General features: G+C 39.4%; 1 protein-coding gene across 2 annotated transcripts in view; it reads right to left on the reverse strand.

Moving 5' to 3' along the window:
• Positions 1-2,112: 2,112 nt before the first annotated feature.
• LRRC1 (leucine rich repeat containing 1) overlaps positions 2,113-15,596 on the reverse strand; it is a 68,205-nt gene continuing 54,721 nt past the window's right edge. Inside the window, exons 11-14 of one of the 2 annotated variants that reach the window (XM_050972379.1) lie at positions 7,893-7,930; positions 6,791-6,963; positions 5,145-5,281; positions 2,113-3,333 (exon numbers count right to left, since the gene is read on the reverse strand). In XM_050972379.1, coding sequence (XP_050828336.1) covers positions 3,175-3,333; positions 5,145-5,281; positions 6,791-6,963; positions 7,893-7,930 — 507 coding nt within the window. In that variant the 3' untranslated portion in view covers positions 2,113-3,174. Of the gene's footprint in view, positions 3,334-5,144; positions 5,282-6,790; positions 6,964-7,892; positions 8,009-15,596 lie in introns of both variants that reach the window. The other variant, XM_018919751.3, reaches the window with a different exon arrangement.

Here is a 15,596-nt window from a genome sequence, read left to right on the forward strand (position 1 = left end):
TGAATAAAGAGAACTTGCATGCAGTAACTGGCAGGTTAATATTAAATCCACTCCACCACTGTGGTCAGTTAATTTACCCTGGTTACCTGTTCATAGCTAATAAAACAGCATGCAAATTTTGTAGCCTTTTTCCATTAAACCCACCTCTCAAAAGACAAAGTAAAGAAGGAAAAGTTTATAGAGAAAGAAGTTACAATCACATTCACTACTCAGGCTCCTCACAGCATCAGCAAGAGAAAAAAAACAAGAGACTGGGAAGAGAGGGCTTATGCTTTCAAGGACAGACTTTGCTTCATCAGAACATGTGTCAAAGACTTTTTCTGGCTATAAAACAGAGCTGAAACTGCCTGTAATGTTATCAGCGCTGTTGGGTGGAGAAGGTACTTCAGCCACTCTATAAAATGGCACACACATGGCTCACTCAAGAGATGAGAGGGACTCCTGAGGTCTAGACTGATGGGGGTTTGATCAAATAGAATGACATGCAAGTCACTCTGAACCAGCATTAGGAGGAGAGAGAGAGGGTAGCTACTTTTCTCTGTTTGCACAGAAAGAATCCAAGCACCTTGTCAGCCCTGAAAAACAACACTTCATCTGCTCTTATTCCACACCACCCCTGGCTGTTGCCACACCTCAAGGTGTACCCTGGAAATTACTGCCAGACTCAAACACTACACTGCCTTGGACACACTGCTGAACTACCTGCAGCAGAGCAGAATCTCAAATTGCCTCACCAAAAAGCATAAACAAAAAACATTAATGAGATACAGTGCTACACAGTATTACTGCAGAAGAGTAAAAAATACACCTCCTCCTTTATCTCTCCCCAGACACTGACTGAAAAGAGCACAACAAAAATCCAGATTTCCACTACACAGGTTAACAAAGTGAAGAAATGGAAGTGAAAAGCAAGGAATGCCAACACTCCTCTGGGGATAGCAGCTGGCTGGTCTGATGATGGACTTCAGCTCCTCTAATCTCTCATTAGGCAAACACCTTCAATAGGCAATACACCCATCACAGCACCCATCTTTGGCTGAGATGACCACAAGAACACAGTATCAGCCACCCTTGGTGGCAGGAGTGTGAAACTGTTCCAAATGAAGGCAACCAGACTGGATCATTCACTCATTTATCTGAAGCCAGAGAAACCACAACAAATATTCCTTCCACTATTAAAAAAAAAACCCACCAAAGTAAAAAATACTGACTGCTGACCAGTTACTTTGTGCCAAAGTGGATGCAGCAAGTAGTGCTTGCCTTGTGGTGAGTTTGTGGCTGCAACAGCCTCCATGAGCCTGCTGGAATGTACCAAGAGCCAATGACAAAGCACATATCACAGAGCTGCAACAGGATTTACATCTTGTTCTGACTGCAGTAGGTGCACAAGGGCAATTCATTATTTTCATTTGGTGGCAGGTCAGGCAAGGCCCCAATCCAGGCTTTACCCATTCATCTTGCTGATGGAGCAGACACTAAAAACAAAACAAGCCACAGCTTCCAAATGAGAAACTGGCATCACAGAGTCTTGCTGTCTTTGGCTTTTTTTAGGAACTGTCTTTTTTAGGAACCTCCTTTCATCTCAAATGGGTTTGTTGCTTCTTTCTTGGGTACAGGGTTTACTACATTTTTAAACTTCTGTTGTGTCAATTCCAGTAAGTACTTTAAAAAGAACATTCTACCCAAGGCTGGAGTCAGCCATACCAAAACCTGATTTTATTTTTGGTTTTATTTTAACAGCAGCTTACCAAGAATAACCAGGAGAATTCACCCTTGAGAAGAACAAAACTGCACTACCACTGAACTGACCTAACACCTACAAACCTCCAGGATCCTCCTGCAAAACCATGTTTTGAAGCTTAAATGAGGAATCTTGGGGAAGAGAAATGAACAGAACCCAGAGTCATCAACATCAGGCTTTATCAGGCTTTTGCAAAATTGTAATTTACTGAATTAAACTCAGTTAATACTCACCTTTATAAACAACCCAGAACCCACAGATTTAGTAGGACTTTGAAATCAACCTTGGACAATTGAAGTGCAACACAGTTACAATGACAGCATTAATGCAAAGATACTTTAATTGCTGTTTTAATGATACATCACATCTACTGAAGCTTTTAAAGATGTTTTTATTATGGTTTTATAAACTTATAAAACCACCAAAGCACTTTAAAGAATCATGCTTTCTTGTGTAATACATAAAACTAATTTCATACTGTGCTTCTCAAAGTCTATCGTGCTGTTTTTCAAGTTATTTTACAGATGGCACATTTAAAAAAAAATAATGGAAGCATGAATTTCTAGTGAATGCAATGCAACAAGGCATCCAAACCAAGATGTTTCATTACAACTAAGTTAAAGTGTGAGTGCATTATGTAATAAACAATAGCAGTTTGGTCATTTCATCTTAATTCTGTTTACAACAAAACTAACATTTGTGCTTCACAACCTAAGATCCCATAATATAAACATAAGTTCTCTGCTGTAAAATTCCCAACAAATTACTGTCCAGAAAGAAACACATATCTAAAGCAGGAGACCAAATCTACTCACTTTCCTCAAGAATTGCTATATTTAAGACTAATATGACATACCAAACACAATAAGGCACAATGGGTGGTACAAACAAATGAATACAGTTGTCCATGAAACTTGGTCTCTTCCACAAATACTAAAATATGTACCGCTCAAGATAAATTTTCTCTTAAAAATGAAATACATCATCTTGTTATGAAAGTCCTATACAAAAATTTAAAATTTACACCATCTGAGCTGCCAAAAAAAAATAAAAAAAGTGTATCGATTTCCCACAAAACTATATTTCTCACCAGCACATCCAGCCACTGGGAAGAAGATATCCCAGCACTCTGGAAAAGAAAAGCATTATTTCCCCTGTGTTTAAGACAAAAATATTGTATTCTGCATACAGTAGTGTATTAAACTTAAAAAAGCCTAGACTATTAAAATTACAATATTGATTTGGAAATTATTGGTTCACTGCCTGGATGAAATAAGGCACTTTCTTCCAGCAGGCTGCACTTTTCGTGTGTATGGAGACGATGAATCAGGTTCTGGTTAAAAACAAAAAGGGGCTCAGTGAGGTCCCAGGAGACAACAGGAACATTTCAACAGCAGGGGAAGACACAGGAGGTAAAACCTGGAGATGGAACTCTACACAGAAGTGGTCACTCTGTCAATGGCATTATTGACCTCGTTTTTGTTTGAATCCAGTCCTTTAGCAGCATTCATATCATTCCGTAAATTCTCCACTGTCTTTTTCATGTTCTTTAATTCTCCAGGGTGTGGAGTGGCTCGCCTTAGAAGTGTTCTCTAAAAATAAACAGTGCAATAAGTGGTTTTGCCTTTGTCTCTCTGCAAAACAACATACACTTGCAAGGCTTCAGCATTCACATACCAAATAGTAAGTATCAATTATTTTCCTTTTCCCCCCCTTTTCCTTTTCAAACTACAATGCTCTGTGCTGAGCATCACTTTAAAAGCTAGTTGTTTCTGAAGATAGGGAAAGAGGTTTTAAGAACTGTCTAAGAGCAAATTTTGTCCTCTTTTGGACTACTAATCTGAAAGCCACTCATGTGAAGTACAATTACAAGTTATGAAGTGAAGATTCTTTCATAACTATACTTGGGGATTTTTTTCTCCCCAAAACCATACAAGTGATTTAAGATCACACTTAAAACATTTCATCTGATTTTGAAAGAATCCCACAAGATCTCTTTATGGTTTTAAATAGTGTTTGTGTGGAGCTCCATTTGCCTTTCAGCCTGATCACACAGTCTGGTTCTCTAGTTAATTGAGAACAAGCACCTTGAGAGGGACCATTTCTCTCCCACCTTAGATAGAAGAATGTATATCATTGTGCTGAAACCTTTACAGGGAAAACAAGATTCACAAAAACTCCAGTTAGCATCCAGGCTGGAGACAACAGAACACCACAAATGCAATATAAGTATAATACATGTATACATGCAATTACGTTTTAGTGGCATGCATGTAACCTGTGCAGCGAACAGCAGAACTGATGACCCAAACATGAGTGCTTTGGTCAAGACTGCTTCAGAAATTTGCCTTTCCTTCTCCTCACAAAGATCATAAATTTTTTTCTCATAGGAAGGTTCTTGCTTCAAATCAGGCAAATCAAGCACTCATCTTGAGCACCTGAGCCCTCACTACTCTATGGACATTCTCGGGTTGGCAGGGCTGTTAAGCAGCATCATCCTGAACTCCCTATCAGTCAGTGAACCATACCTGTTAAGAGACACTTTGTTTCTGCTGCTTTGGAGCCATCAACTACCTTACTTGCTCGTTTCCAAATTAAAGAAAGAGTTTTTGTAGTCACTTTTTTCACTAAAACAATCCAGATAGTGCCCTGAAGTATCTCAAGCTGAGATCTAATGAGGACCACCAGCAACGTTTCAGAGCATCAGAGCACAATGAAAATGTGACTGAAGCAGTGTTAATCTTTACAAGGAGTTTTAATTGTTAATAAAAGCTAGTAAAACGACAGATCGTGTTGTGTTTTGATCTTCAGGATATGCAGAGCCCAACTTAATGGAGAGGTCTTATAAGTACAGTGACAGATGTTCCCACATCCTTTAAGTGGGAAGCTAATGAGCAACATTCCTGCTGTTTATGGACACTATGGTTGATTCAATGCAAATGGTGGAGTTAAAAAAAAAAAAAGAATGAGAGAGCACAAAAGAGATTGGAAATAGAAATTAGAGAGACAAACAACAGCAAACTTAATGGAGACACATGCCAGAGTGCTGGAATCCTAAATCAGACCCTATATACTTTCAGGCAGTAAAGTTTCCCAGATGCAGAGAAAGATCCTATCTTCTTTCTGGAAAGAAAACATCCTGAGCAGACAGATGAAAACAAAGCAAAACAGAAGACTGTCCTGCATCAGAATATAAAAGTCATATTCAAAGCAGAAAAAACAAAGGCACTCAAAGTCAACATAAAAAGTTTCAGCAGCCAACATGAACAGTTTCTTCTCCAAACATACACACAAAGCATGCAGGCCAAGCTGAAATATTTACAGCAAGAATGCTCAGACACTTTTTATACTTCTGCATTAATGTCACAGTGTCTGGAGGTATCCAAAGGCTTGGAAAACATACCATTTCATTCTCCTCTTCATCTCTCTCATCTTCCAAGAAGCGAATTGCACTGACTCTGTTCACTGCCCGCTCATTCCATGTTTCATCTGACATCTCATTTACCAAACTCTCCAACGCACCACATCGTGGCAGGTTATCTGTTAGAACAGGAAAATGTAACTCAAGATTCACAGCAACATGCATGTGAAGTCAAAAAATCAACATGATTTATTGTTCATAATTGCAACATCTGTACAATCAGTCATCCAATACCTACAAGTGGCTATTTCTACTGTTTTTTGAAGAAAACAGAACTTGCATTAGTTTTCTGTTATCAAGTACATACACTAAATGGTTTCTGTATAAATTAGGTATTTCTGTACTTGGACCATTTCAGAGTTTTAGACTGATGGTTATATAATTTAATACACTTGCCACTATGCATGCTTTTCTTGTGGAACATGGCTGCCAGCTGACATTAGCCAGTTCCCTAAATGGCATTCCACAACACAGGATCATTGCTTTAACTAACCTCATCCTTTGAGTATTGCTAGGCATACACATCCAGCAATCTAAATTCCATGCCTTCTACCCTTGAAGCCATGAGATTCACCTGGAGAGGAAGAAATCTAATTTTCTAGTAGTGGGTCTTTAGAGAAAGTCAAGTCAACCTCTGTTACTCTTCTTGAACCAGCTTAATCCTGTCTAATTCCAAAGGAGTTAATTCATACATTTGTTTTAATTCTTAACTATTCTTAAAATCCAAGAGCTGAAAACAGAGACATTTCTACACCCCTATTGCTTTAATGCTTTCTATTTGCTCCAGCCATATATGATTGAAACATTGGAATTAAGCCTGGGTACCTACAATACAGATACCCAGAGCTGAATTTTTCTCCTCAGGCCCCTTTGTATTCAGTGGAGAAGAATCCACAAGATTTTCTTTCAAAACTCCATTCTTGGAGAGGATAAATCACTCTCCAGTCATTACAGCAGAAATTTAAATATTAGCTCAGATGAATCCCCTTGAATGTTCACATACAGCTCTAAAAGCTTGAAGACAAAAAACATTCAGAAGTTACTGGAGAAGCAACACAGCTAACAAAAGAGTTTATGGTTCCACCTAGCCCAGAGGTAAGTTTCATCACAAAAGGTAAAAGCAACTTATACTGCAATTCTACACTTGTAATGAATATAATAAAGTTACTGTAAGACACCTCTGTTTGAAAGAAAATTAGCTTGCTAAAAAGTAAAAAGTCAACTGTTTACTATTTGCTATGCAATTTATTTTGCTGGTAAAGAGATTGAAGATGGAAAGCCACCATTTTTCCATACACACACACACATATATATATATATATTTATAATGTACACAAATATGGACACCACTACTGGGCCCACTGGCAAGCCTCAAAATAGTCTTTTTCCTCCAGATCTGGATTTATTGTAGCTGTCACTGCATTTTCAATAACACTCAGTGCCAAGTTTTGAAGTCTTCTGAAGACTAACAGGATAATAGAAAAAAAAGGTTTAATATTGAAAATTCATCTAGAATTTTGCTACTTTGCTCACTAGAGCTTATGCACATTTTACAAACCTTTATGGGACAACTCAGTAAACAAAGAAGTAATAATTCTGTACATAATGAACTGACTCTAGGCACTTACCTTGGCAACCAGACTCAGAAGGCATTTGAGGAAGTAATACACAGGTTAAAATCTTTTCTCCTGTTTCAGGGTCTGTGTCAGTCTGGAATGTCAGCAGAGGTTGGGACTGGTTATCAGACAACCACAAAGCCTTCAGCCTTAACGTAGTCAGAGAAATGGGAAGATACATCAGCCTAGTTCAAAAAAGAAAAGCAAAAAAGTCAGGGCAATCATTGGAAGTCTTAATAGATGGTCATGAAGTCAACTCAAGCATATCTCATTGAGTTGGAACAAACAGGATTGAAATTAATGCCTCTAACAGAAGGCACTGCAAGTCATCAACTACTCCATTCTTAAAAAAAAACAACAAAAACAACCAAAAAAACAATAAACATGCAGCTTAACTTTATTATAACTTAATAATCCTCTGAAGCAGAAAACCAGGTAAAAGTATGCTGAGCTTTCCCTACTGCAGTAAAGTGCCCTGGAAGGCAGACAGCTGCTTCCCATCAGAGCTTTACGTGTGAACACTGGCTAGAACAGAAATGTGTAAGGGCTTGTGAGACAATTATATTGCATAGATGAGATACCATTCACTTTTCTTCTGTTCTGGGGTTGTTTTCTAATTTAACTTCCTCCTAAGAAGCTGAACTAATTTGCTGGTTTATGCTTTACTCCACTTATTTTTGGTGTTTGAAGCACTAAGATTTGTGAGAAGCTGCAAGGTTGAAGTGGCTTTCCTTGCTACTCACACTGTATCATGAAGATACAACACTAAATATTGGTGTCACTTGACATTACAGCTTGGTAGCTTCACCTGAAGCTCTAGCCATTGCCTAGATTCTCAGTTTTAATACAGAAATATATGAATCCAGAGGTTTTTTTAAAAAAATCCAATTTCTTCCTCAGGATCAAAGTAATCCAAAAATCACACTCATGACAACACACAATTTATGCTACTTTTGGCCCAGGGGGAAGACTACTTTGACAATTTCAACAGTAACACTAACATGAATGTCATAACTGGTTTTTTATTACTCTCTTCTTAGACATAATATCTTTTGCTATCAGAAAGAATTAAGTAAATACAGCAAAAGAACATGAAAATACAAAAATCTCTTGCCTGTTTCCAGCAACATCCAGGACATGAAGTTCAGTGGCCTGTGAAATTTCAGAGGGAATTCGAGATAATCTGTTGTCACGTACAGAAAAGACGTTAAGACTGCAGCAGCCCCCAACCTACATTTGAGAAGAGGGGGGGAAAAAAAGCAAGTCTGGTTTTGTTGCAGTACCACAGTGTAACAAAGGCATGCAGTGTGGGTCACTGAGTGTGTCACAGCACATTCAAGTTACAGTGCCTGCCAGACACTTCCCCCAGAGGTACAGACTGCAAACAAGTGTCAGCTTCCAAGAAGTCTGACCTGAAGCAAATCTGTAGGAGCACTGTCTTGAACATCTGTATCTGCAAATAATGGATAACTTCAAATATAGGTCACATTCTAGCTACCTTTCAGAGCCTTCCACATCTAGAAACCAGTAATCACACAGAGGCTACTCTATGCCCAACATTCACAAAAACCCCTACATTTAACATTTTCTTGCTCTACGTTTTACATATCAATTTATTCTTTCCTCATGGCAACTTTATATCCAAGCAAGTGTAACGGGCCTTGAAGCAAGGCAAAATGCTAAATATACCAACCAACTCCCAAAATTTCTTGAGTCCACAAAGATTAATGAAGAGCTCACTAGAAGCAGAACACTCAGTAAAATCTTTGATGCCCCGATTCATTAGAAATGCACCTCATTTCAACACAATTCCCACATGAACTGGCCTTCTTTAATCTATTTCAACCTAATATCCTCTGTCCCTATCAATTTATCCAAAAATAAGCATTTGCATACTTTGGGTGCAAAGATGGGATTTTTCAGTTTTACCTTTAAAAATCTGCATCTTGCACCAAAAGTAGCTGCTTTCAGAAAGACAAATCCCCCACAGCTGATTAAAAAAAACCTCTTCCAACTCTTTATAGAAGTTCCCTCTGGAACATAAACAGGAAGAATATTAGCTCTAGCAACTCATGAGCTGCTTCAAGTAACTCTTTGTTCCTACTAACAAAGGAAACTTACCTTTGTTTGCTTATCATACAGAGTTTCAAAAAGCACTGTTGTTTGTTTGCCAGTTCCAAAACTCACCATAAGAAGGGGAAAAAAGATTTTTCTTTTCTTACTTCAAATAATAGAGGCAAAATATCCCAATGCCCTTTGAAGCTTTCAAGTTAAGTGGACTTAGAATCTAATTATAGAGTTAGAGTCCAAACTAAACACAGTGGAAAATCTCAGTTCAAAAATTAGAGGACATCTATAGTGACATACATCTGAGAAGGTTCTCCTCTCACGCTACTGCCAATATGTAACTACACCTTGGCCAGGAGTTCCCAAAACTAAGCTGAAATTACTGTGTTCTTGTTAACTGTCAGTTGTGTCTTTGCAAAACCCACAATTCAGTCCAAACCCAAGACTGAGATTATGGACAAACAGCACAAAACACTTTAACTAGTCAAAGGAAAAATAGTGTTGATTTAATGTACACTATTTACTAAGGAAAAAGCAGCTTTTAAAGGATGAAACTGTGACTCACAAAATAAAAATAAAAAATTGAGCATTTACATTCCACTCACCTTCCTTTGTATCATAAATGCTTTTTAATAGAGGAAAACAGCAATCAGCTGCTCAAGGCTTCTGATTCACAAGCTATTTACAGCAGAAAGGTAAAGTGCTACATTCTTGACAAAACAAAATCTGTGCTATTTCCCTTAAATCACTGCACTCTTAAGATGCAGCTATTTCACAAGATTATCAGTTTTCCCAGCCCTGTGTGTACAACAGAAGCATGAACCTTGCAAGCCATTTTAGCTTGTGAATCAAAGCCCTTAGAAACCAGCACTCAAATAGTAAGCAAACATTTCTTGGTTCAAGAATTCTGCTATTCGCTTTCAAGCATGTATAAATTCTTAAATAATGTGCCTTCACACGTTCACAGAACACAGTGTGATATTAAAAACAATATATACACATTAAGTGTCTCATTGGTGCTGCTAACATGAGGAGCGGTGAAAAGCAAGAAATACAATTAGGGAATGTTAATGAGCTGGCAATGATGCCCTCAGTGTACACAAAGTGTTCCCTTTTCGTGAATGAAGTTTGTGTTACTCAGTCTTGGAGCATGGAGATCCAAACAGGTTAGCCAAACAAACAAAGTAAAGCCATGCAGCCCTGATGAGACCAACATTTCTATACTTTTGACAATGGAAAAATGCAGCAGTGGAATTGGGACAGCCTGAGCCATCATGCATTTAAAGGAGCTTAATGAAAGGTAATAGGAGAACCATGGACTGAAGAATACTTACAGGGTTATCAATTTACCTGACCCATAATTTTCCAAGCGGCTAACAATTAAGAAAATACAAGACATGTTCAATCTATTTTTCTTTATCCATACTGGACAAGAGCATGCCAACAAATGGAGACAGAACATTCATTCTTCTACTGCCAAAGAGGGTTGTAACTCCTAAATCATTTAAACTTCAGTTAGTTTAACTTTGCTCTCTATCATCAGTCAACAGGCTGCTGTTCAAAAGTTTTGTTTCATTCAAAGGTAGTGAAGACCTTTTATTTTAATAGGGTAGTAGGGTAGATAAAAAAGAGACACTGAATTTTTTTACTGAAACTGTTTTTAGAAAATGCAGACAGCATTTAACGAGCAGCATTGAGTGAGATACTACAAAGGAAAAAAAAGACAAGCTGACAATTAAAAATCTTTGTCATTTCAAACAAAGATGGCACCCATCCAGCAGTACAGAAAGACATCAGGTCCAATGTCTGAAAACCTAAACATGAAGCCGTACCACAGAGGCAATGTGCACACACTACATGGCAAGCAGAAAGGAAAACACTGAAGTTACACAGTATTGGAACATCACTGGTTTGGCTCAGAGTGGCTAACTGAGGAAGAGCCATGCTTTCCAAGGTGACATGCTCACAACAAATTGTGCCAGACCACCACATGTGCACCAAGGACACAGCTGAGGCCACAAGCCCATTCACCAGTTAAGCACACGCTGCATTTCCAGCACAGACTTCACTTAATGGGGACAAGCATGTGCTTAGTTATAGGCACATCAGTAACTGTTCCAAGGCTTAAAGAAGTCCTCACACTCTTCTGTAGTGAGCAGGACATCAAGAAAAGATCTCACATGAGTTGTGCATGCCTAAGTCGTGCTCCTGAGACTTAGTTCATTTTAGCAACTTTAGTTTAAGGGTTATTGACTTGTCACATCACACCAACTCCAAAGAATAGTGAGCCCAGATAAAGGAAAACCACAAAAACAAAGCCCACAGGTCAGTCAGGCAGTAAATGGTCATTACTATGAAGTGCTAATTTTAAGATCATTGGTACTATGAAGATGGAATAAAACTGCATATTTGCATTCAGGTGGGCTTGATTGAGAGGATGACTGTCACTAGGAGACCTCTGGATTCCACACCAAACTTCAACCCTTTAAACCCTTTAATAGATGCTCTTCTTGCTCTTTTCTTCTATCTCAGTCTGAGGCTCACCTTTCTAACAGCTTACTCATTCTGGAGAAACAGTAAGGCTTGGACAAACACAGACAGGAAGTCAGCTCGGTTGCTAAAACTCCCCCCCTGTTCTCATCACGATCAGCATTTAGCACTTCACCCTCCTGCCTTCTTGCCATTCATACACCCACTACTAGTCTATCTTAGACAGTCCTCCAGAAAGTGCAAGACTTAACAGAATGCTTCTCTGCTGGTGTTTCTAATGACTCTGAAGTACATCTGTTTACTACTCAAAAGTTGTGAATCAATTCTGCTGTCCTTTACCAGTTAGCATCTTTCACACAGCTATAAGCAATGCAAAAGAAATACATTATGACAAACACTGTAATGATCAGTCTTCAGTTGTCATGTGAATAGCTAAAAGTCCAGTGACACATCTCTTTTATTCAACTCTCAAAACAGCTGTCAGCACCAAAAACTCTCACAGACTTACACAAGTCTGATAAATATAGTGGTAATTTAAACACAGTCCCTCTTGTGTTGCAAAATCTTTTCCAGCATGTCATATCCAAAATTTTGGTTAGGTTCAAAGTAAATAAAGTCAGAATTTTTCTTGGCTCTACATAAAGTATACTAATTCTTTAAATGCAAGCACTGAATACATTTAGGGGTGGAAAAAATTGCCCAATTCATTATTATTAACTATTATTCCGTTGTTGCTATTAACTTTAAATTGGCTACGAAAATCTTCAGCGAACTCACTTCAACACCTCGTGCACCACTGGTGAATAGTAGGAGAGGAGCTTCTCAGCCCTCTGACTCAAGTCAAGTTTTCCTGCACTTTTCCTTAGTGCCCATTTTTTTTTTAACCTCTGAGACATACATACTTCTACACAAATGAAGAGACGGGACATCAAAAGTTAAAATCAGAAAAAACAAAGCAGTCCCCACTAGTTTAAAAAATAAAAAAATTTAAAAAGCACAGTTATTGCCAAAAAAAAAAAAAAAAAACCTGTAGTTTTACCTAATTGAGTAATAATTCTCACAATATACCTCAGAGCCAGGAAGGACACGTTACCAGATCTCTGCTGGGTGTAAAGACTCATTAACAAAAGCATATAAACTGGAAAACATTCCAAGGAGGTTATTTATGCAAGTGCCAAAGTCAACACACCAGTTTCATGAGCGTTCCTGCGCCAGGGTGGGATTTCAATACCAAAGAGTCACCAGGCAGGTCTTTCAAGTTTAAGGGGAAAAACATTTCTAACTATGTACAGGTTTAGACATTCTCAGTTCTTGCTGAAGTCTGTTCTACCACTTCAGTCACAGAGAGGCACTAAGCTGCAGAATGAGATGCTGTAGATGAAATCTGTCAGTGACTCAAGCCTTGGTCATACATTCAGTTCTTCCAGGTTTTACCTTTATCACCACACAATACAGAAGAACCTTTGAACCAGGAAACTTTGAAGGTATATTTGCATACAAACTCCTCAATAATCCCAAGTCAAGACGTTTTACACCAAAAGAAAAAGAATGGTTTTACAAGTGTGCCTTGAAGCCATCTTGCAATGTAATGGTTTAACACACTGACTCAAATCAAATTCTCCCAAACTGTTAACAAAACAAAACCAAATCAACATCCTTCTTCCCCCTTCCCCCCAAAAAAACACACACTACCACAGAAAAACTAAAAATCAAAGATTATCTCACCAGGCACATAATTTCCACCATCCTACCTATAAAAGTGGTCTTTGCTACAGGACTAATTCTGGCAACACCAAGCAGATACAGTATTGGGTGCATGTACTCTTCTCTCCAGCTGAATTCCACTTTTTTCTACACACACTACAAGACTGTGTCTCTATCCCTCTCCAACAGAAACCAGTAACAGCTTCTCCCACATCCATTTTTTATCAGGATGAAGACCAGATATGAACAGCTGCTCTAGCACTCTGTAAGGCAGAGAAGGAATGGAAGAGGTAAGAAACACACATAAAGGAAAAGATACTGAGGAAAAATATCTCCAGTGCATACTCTACTTCTGCATCCAACTCTGCTTCTGTGAGTTGGTACTCACAAGTATTCATTTTGTACAATACAAGTACTAATTTTGAAGTGCAGAGGTCTGAGACCCACTCTTGGCCATACTGTCTCAGAAAACATCTTAAGCAACACAGAGCAGGCAGGGGTGTTTAAAATTACTTCTGTCAGAAGCTTGTGGTTGAGTTGTTTATTCTTTCTATTAGCACATTACCAACTTGGAATTCAAACGTACTGATCAAGAGTGAGATGACCCCACAGTTAGAGAAGGGCTGACTTCCTTTAAAATTAAATAATAAAAAAATTAAATACTGGCAGAGCAAAGCATAAAATCTTTACATGTAATTTCAAGGCATTTGTTCTAATGAGACAGACCCATTTGTGTGGACACCTTTAAAGCAAATATAAAAATTCTATTTCAAAATGGTTGATAGGGAGCCAAAGAGCACTGCTTCCTCTGTTTCCCTGCCAAGCTCCCTTGGGAACCACCCTCTCTCATTTTTATTTACTGGACTTCCACAACGCCCCAAAGCTCACCTCATTCCAGACACTACCTTCCATTTTCTCATTATTCACCTTCTCCAAACACAGCCTCATCCCTATCTTCATTCCACTTCTGTGCAGGTGTCCCCCCCTCTCGCAGGTGCCCAGATGTTCTCTAGACACATTCTCATTCTTCACTTCACCCTTGGATATCCCCCAACTCCTTCACCAACCGAGCAACACATTCCACCTCTGGAAAACATTGCTGGTTCCAAGCCTTCAGAATCAATGCCTCTATCACTCTGCACTGAGCTCCTGACCCCACTATACCCCCAAACAGACACACTCCATACTCACCCTGCTTTACCTGCTTCTGCAGCTGAGCCTTCTCCTCTTGCCTGCTCCTGTCCCTGCTTCTTCCAAGCCACACTGATTGCCCTTATGCACCACCTCCAATACCATATATTCCATTAACTGAGAAAACTGCTTATACACTACACAAGCTATTCATGGCCAGTCTGGAAATAAACTGTACCGGTAAAACTTTCCATGCAAAACTCAGAACAATTCTGCTCAAAGGTGAAGTGGACATAAAATTGCACAAGTCTAAAGTACAGGTATTTTAGCAAAGGAAGTCTTCTGCTGAATGAACACAAGATCAGAACGATATGAAGCTATTAGAGAGCATCCAAAAGAGGGGAAACAAAGATGGTGAAGGGCCTTGAGGGGAAGCTGCATGAGGAGCGACTGAGGGGACTTGGTCTGTTCATCCTGGAGAGGAGAAGACTGAGGAGAGACCTCACTGCAGTTAGAGATTCCTCATGGAGGAAGAGGAGGGGCAGACACTGATCTATTGTCTGTGGTGAACAGTGACAGAACTGAGGGAATGCCCTGAAGATGTGCCAAGGGAGGTGTAGGCTCGATATTAGAGAAGAGTTCTTCACCCAGGGTTGTTGGGCACTGGAACAGCTCCCCAGGGCAGTGGTCACAGCACAGCCTGGCAGAGCTCAGGAAGTGTTTGGACAATGCCCTCAGGTACATGGGGTGACTCTTGGGGTGTCCTGTGCAGGGCCAGGAGGTGGACTCCTGATGGGTTCCTTCCAACTCAGCATATCTTATGATGAAAACTGCTATCACATACCAATCCTAGTAGTCTTCCCAGGGTCCTGTCTCTTGCTAGCCATCATGCAACCTGTCTGGGTAAGCCCTGTCACAATTCTTTGTTCAGAACCAGAAGCACCACAGCAGGGAAGACACTGTTCTGCTAGAAAAGCTGCAGTACTCACATGTCTCACCCCTCACCTTCCCTCAGTTAGGTGACTGGCCTGTGGCAGCACAGACCCAGGACATCAGAATTGTGCCACAGCAGCATCGTCTGCCTCTGCTTGATCCCTTTTCTTCAATCAGCTCTCACCCATCTCCTTGCCATTTCACTTCCTTCTCACACCTCCTTCCTGAGCTGTCCAAGCTCCACAAGGAAGTGAGCCAGGACTGATAGTCCTCCTCTCAATTTCCATCCATTGGCTGCCACCTGAGTACAAAACCCTCCTTCTCCTTAAGTGACTGAAAATGGAGAACAAAAGCTCAGAGCCACATGTTAGATATGAAAATTAAGAGAGAGAATTACTTGGATAAAAATTACAGAGAAAAAATAGTAAAAACAGAACCAACTCACAGCTCCATGCTCCAATCACAGGATGCTGCTTTCCCAACTTCTTTCCAC

The sequence above is a fragment of the Serinus canaria genome, chromosome 3 (assembly GCF_022539315.1).
Source record: "Serinus canaria isolate serCan28SL12 chromosome 3, serCan2020, whole genome shotgun sequence".
Lineage (NCBI taxonomy): Eukaryota > Metazoa > Chordata > Aves > Passeriformes > Fringillidae > Serinus > Serinus canaria.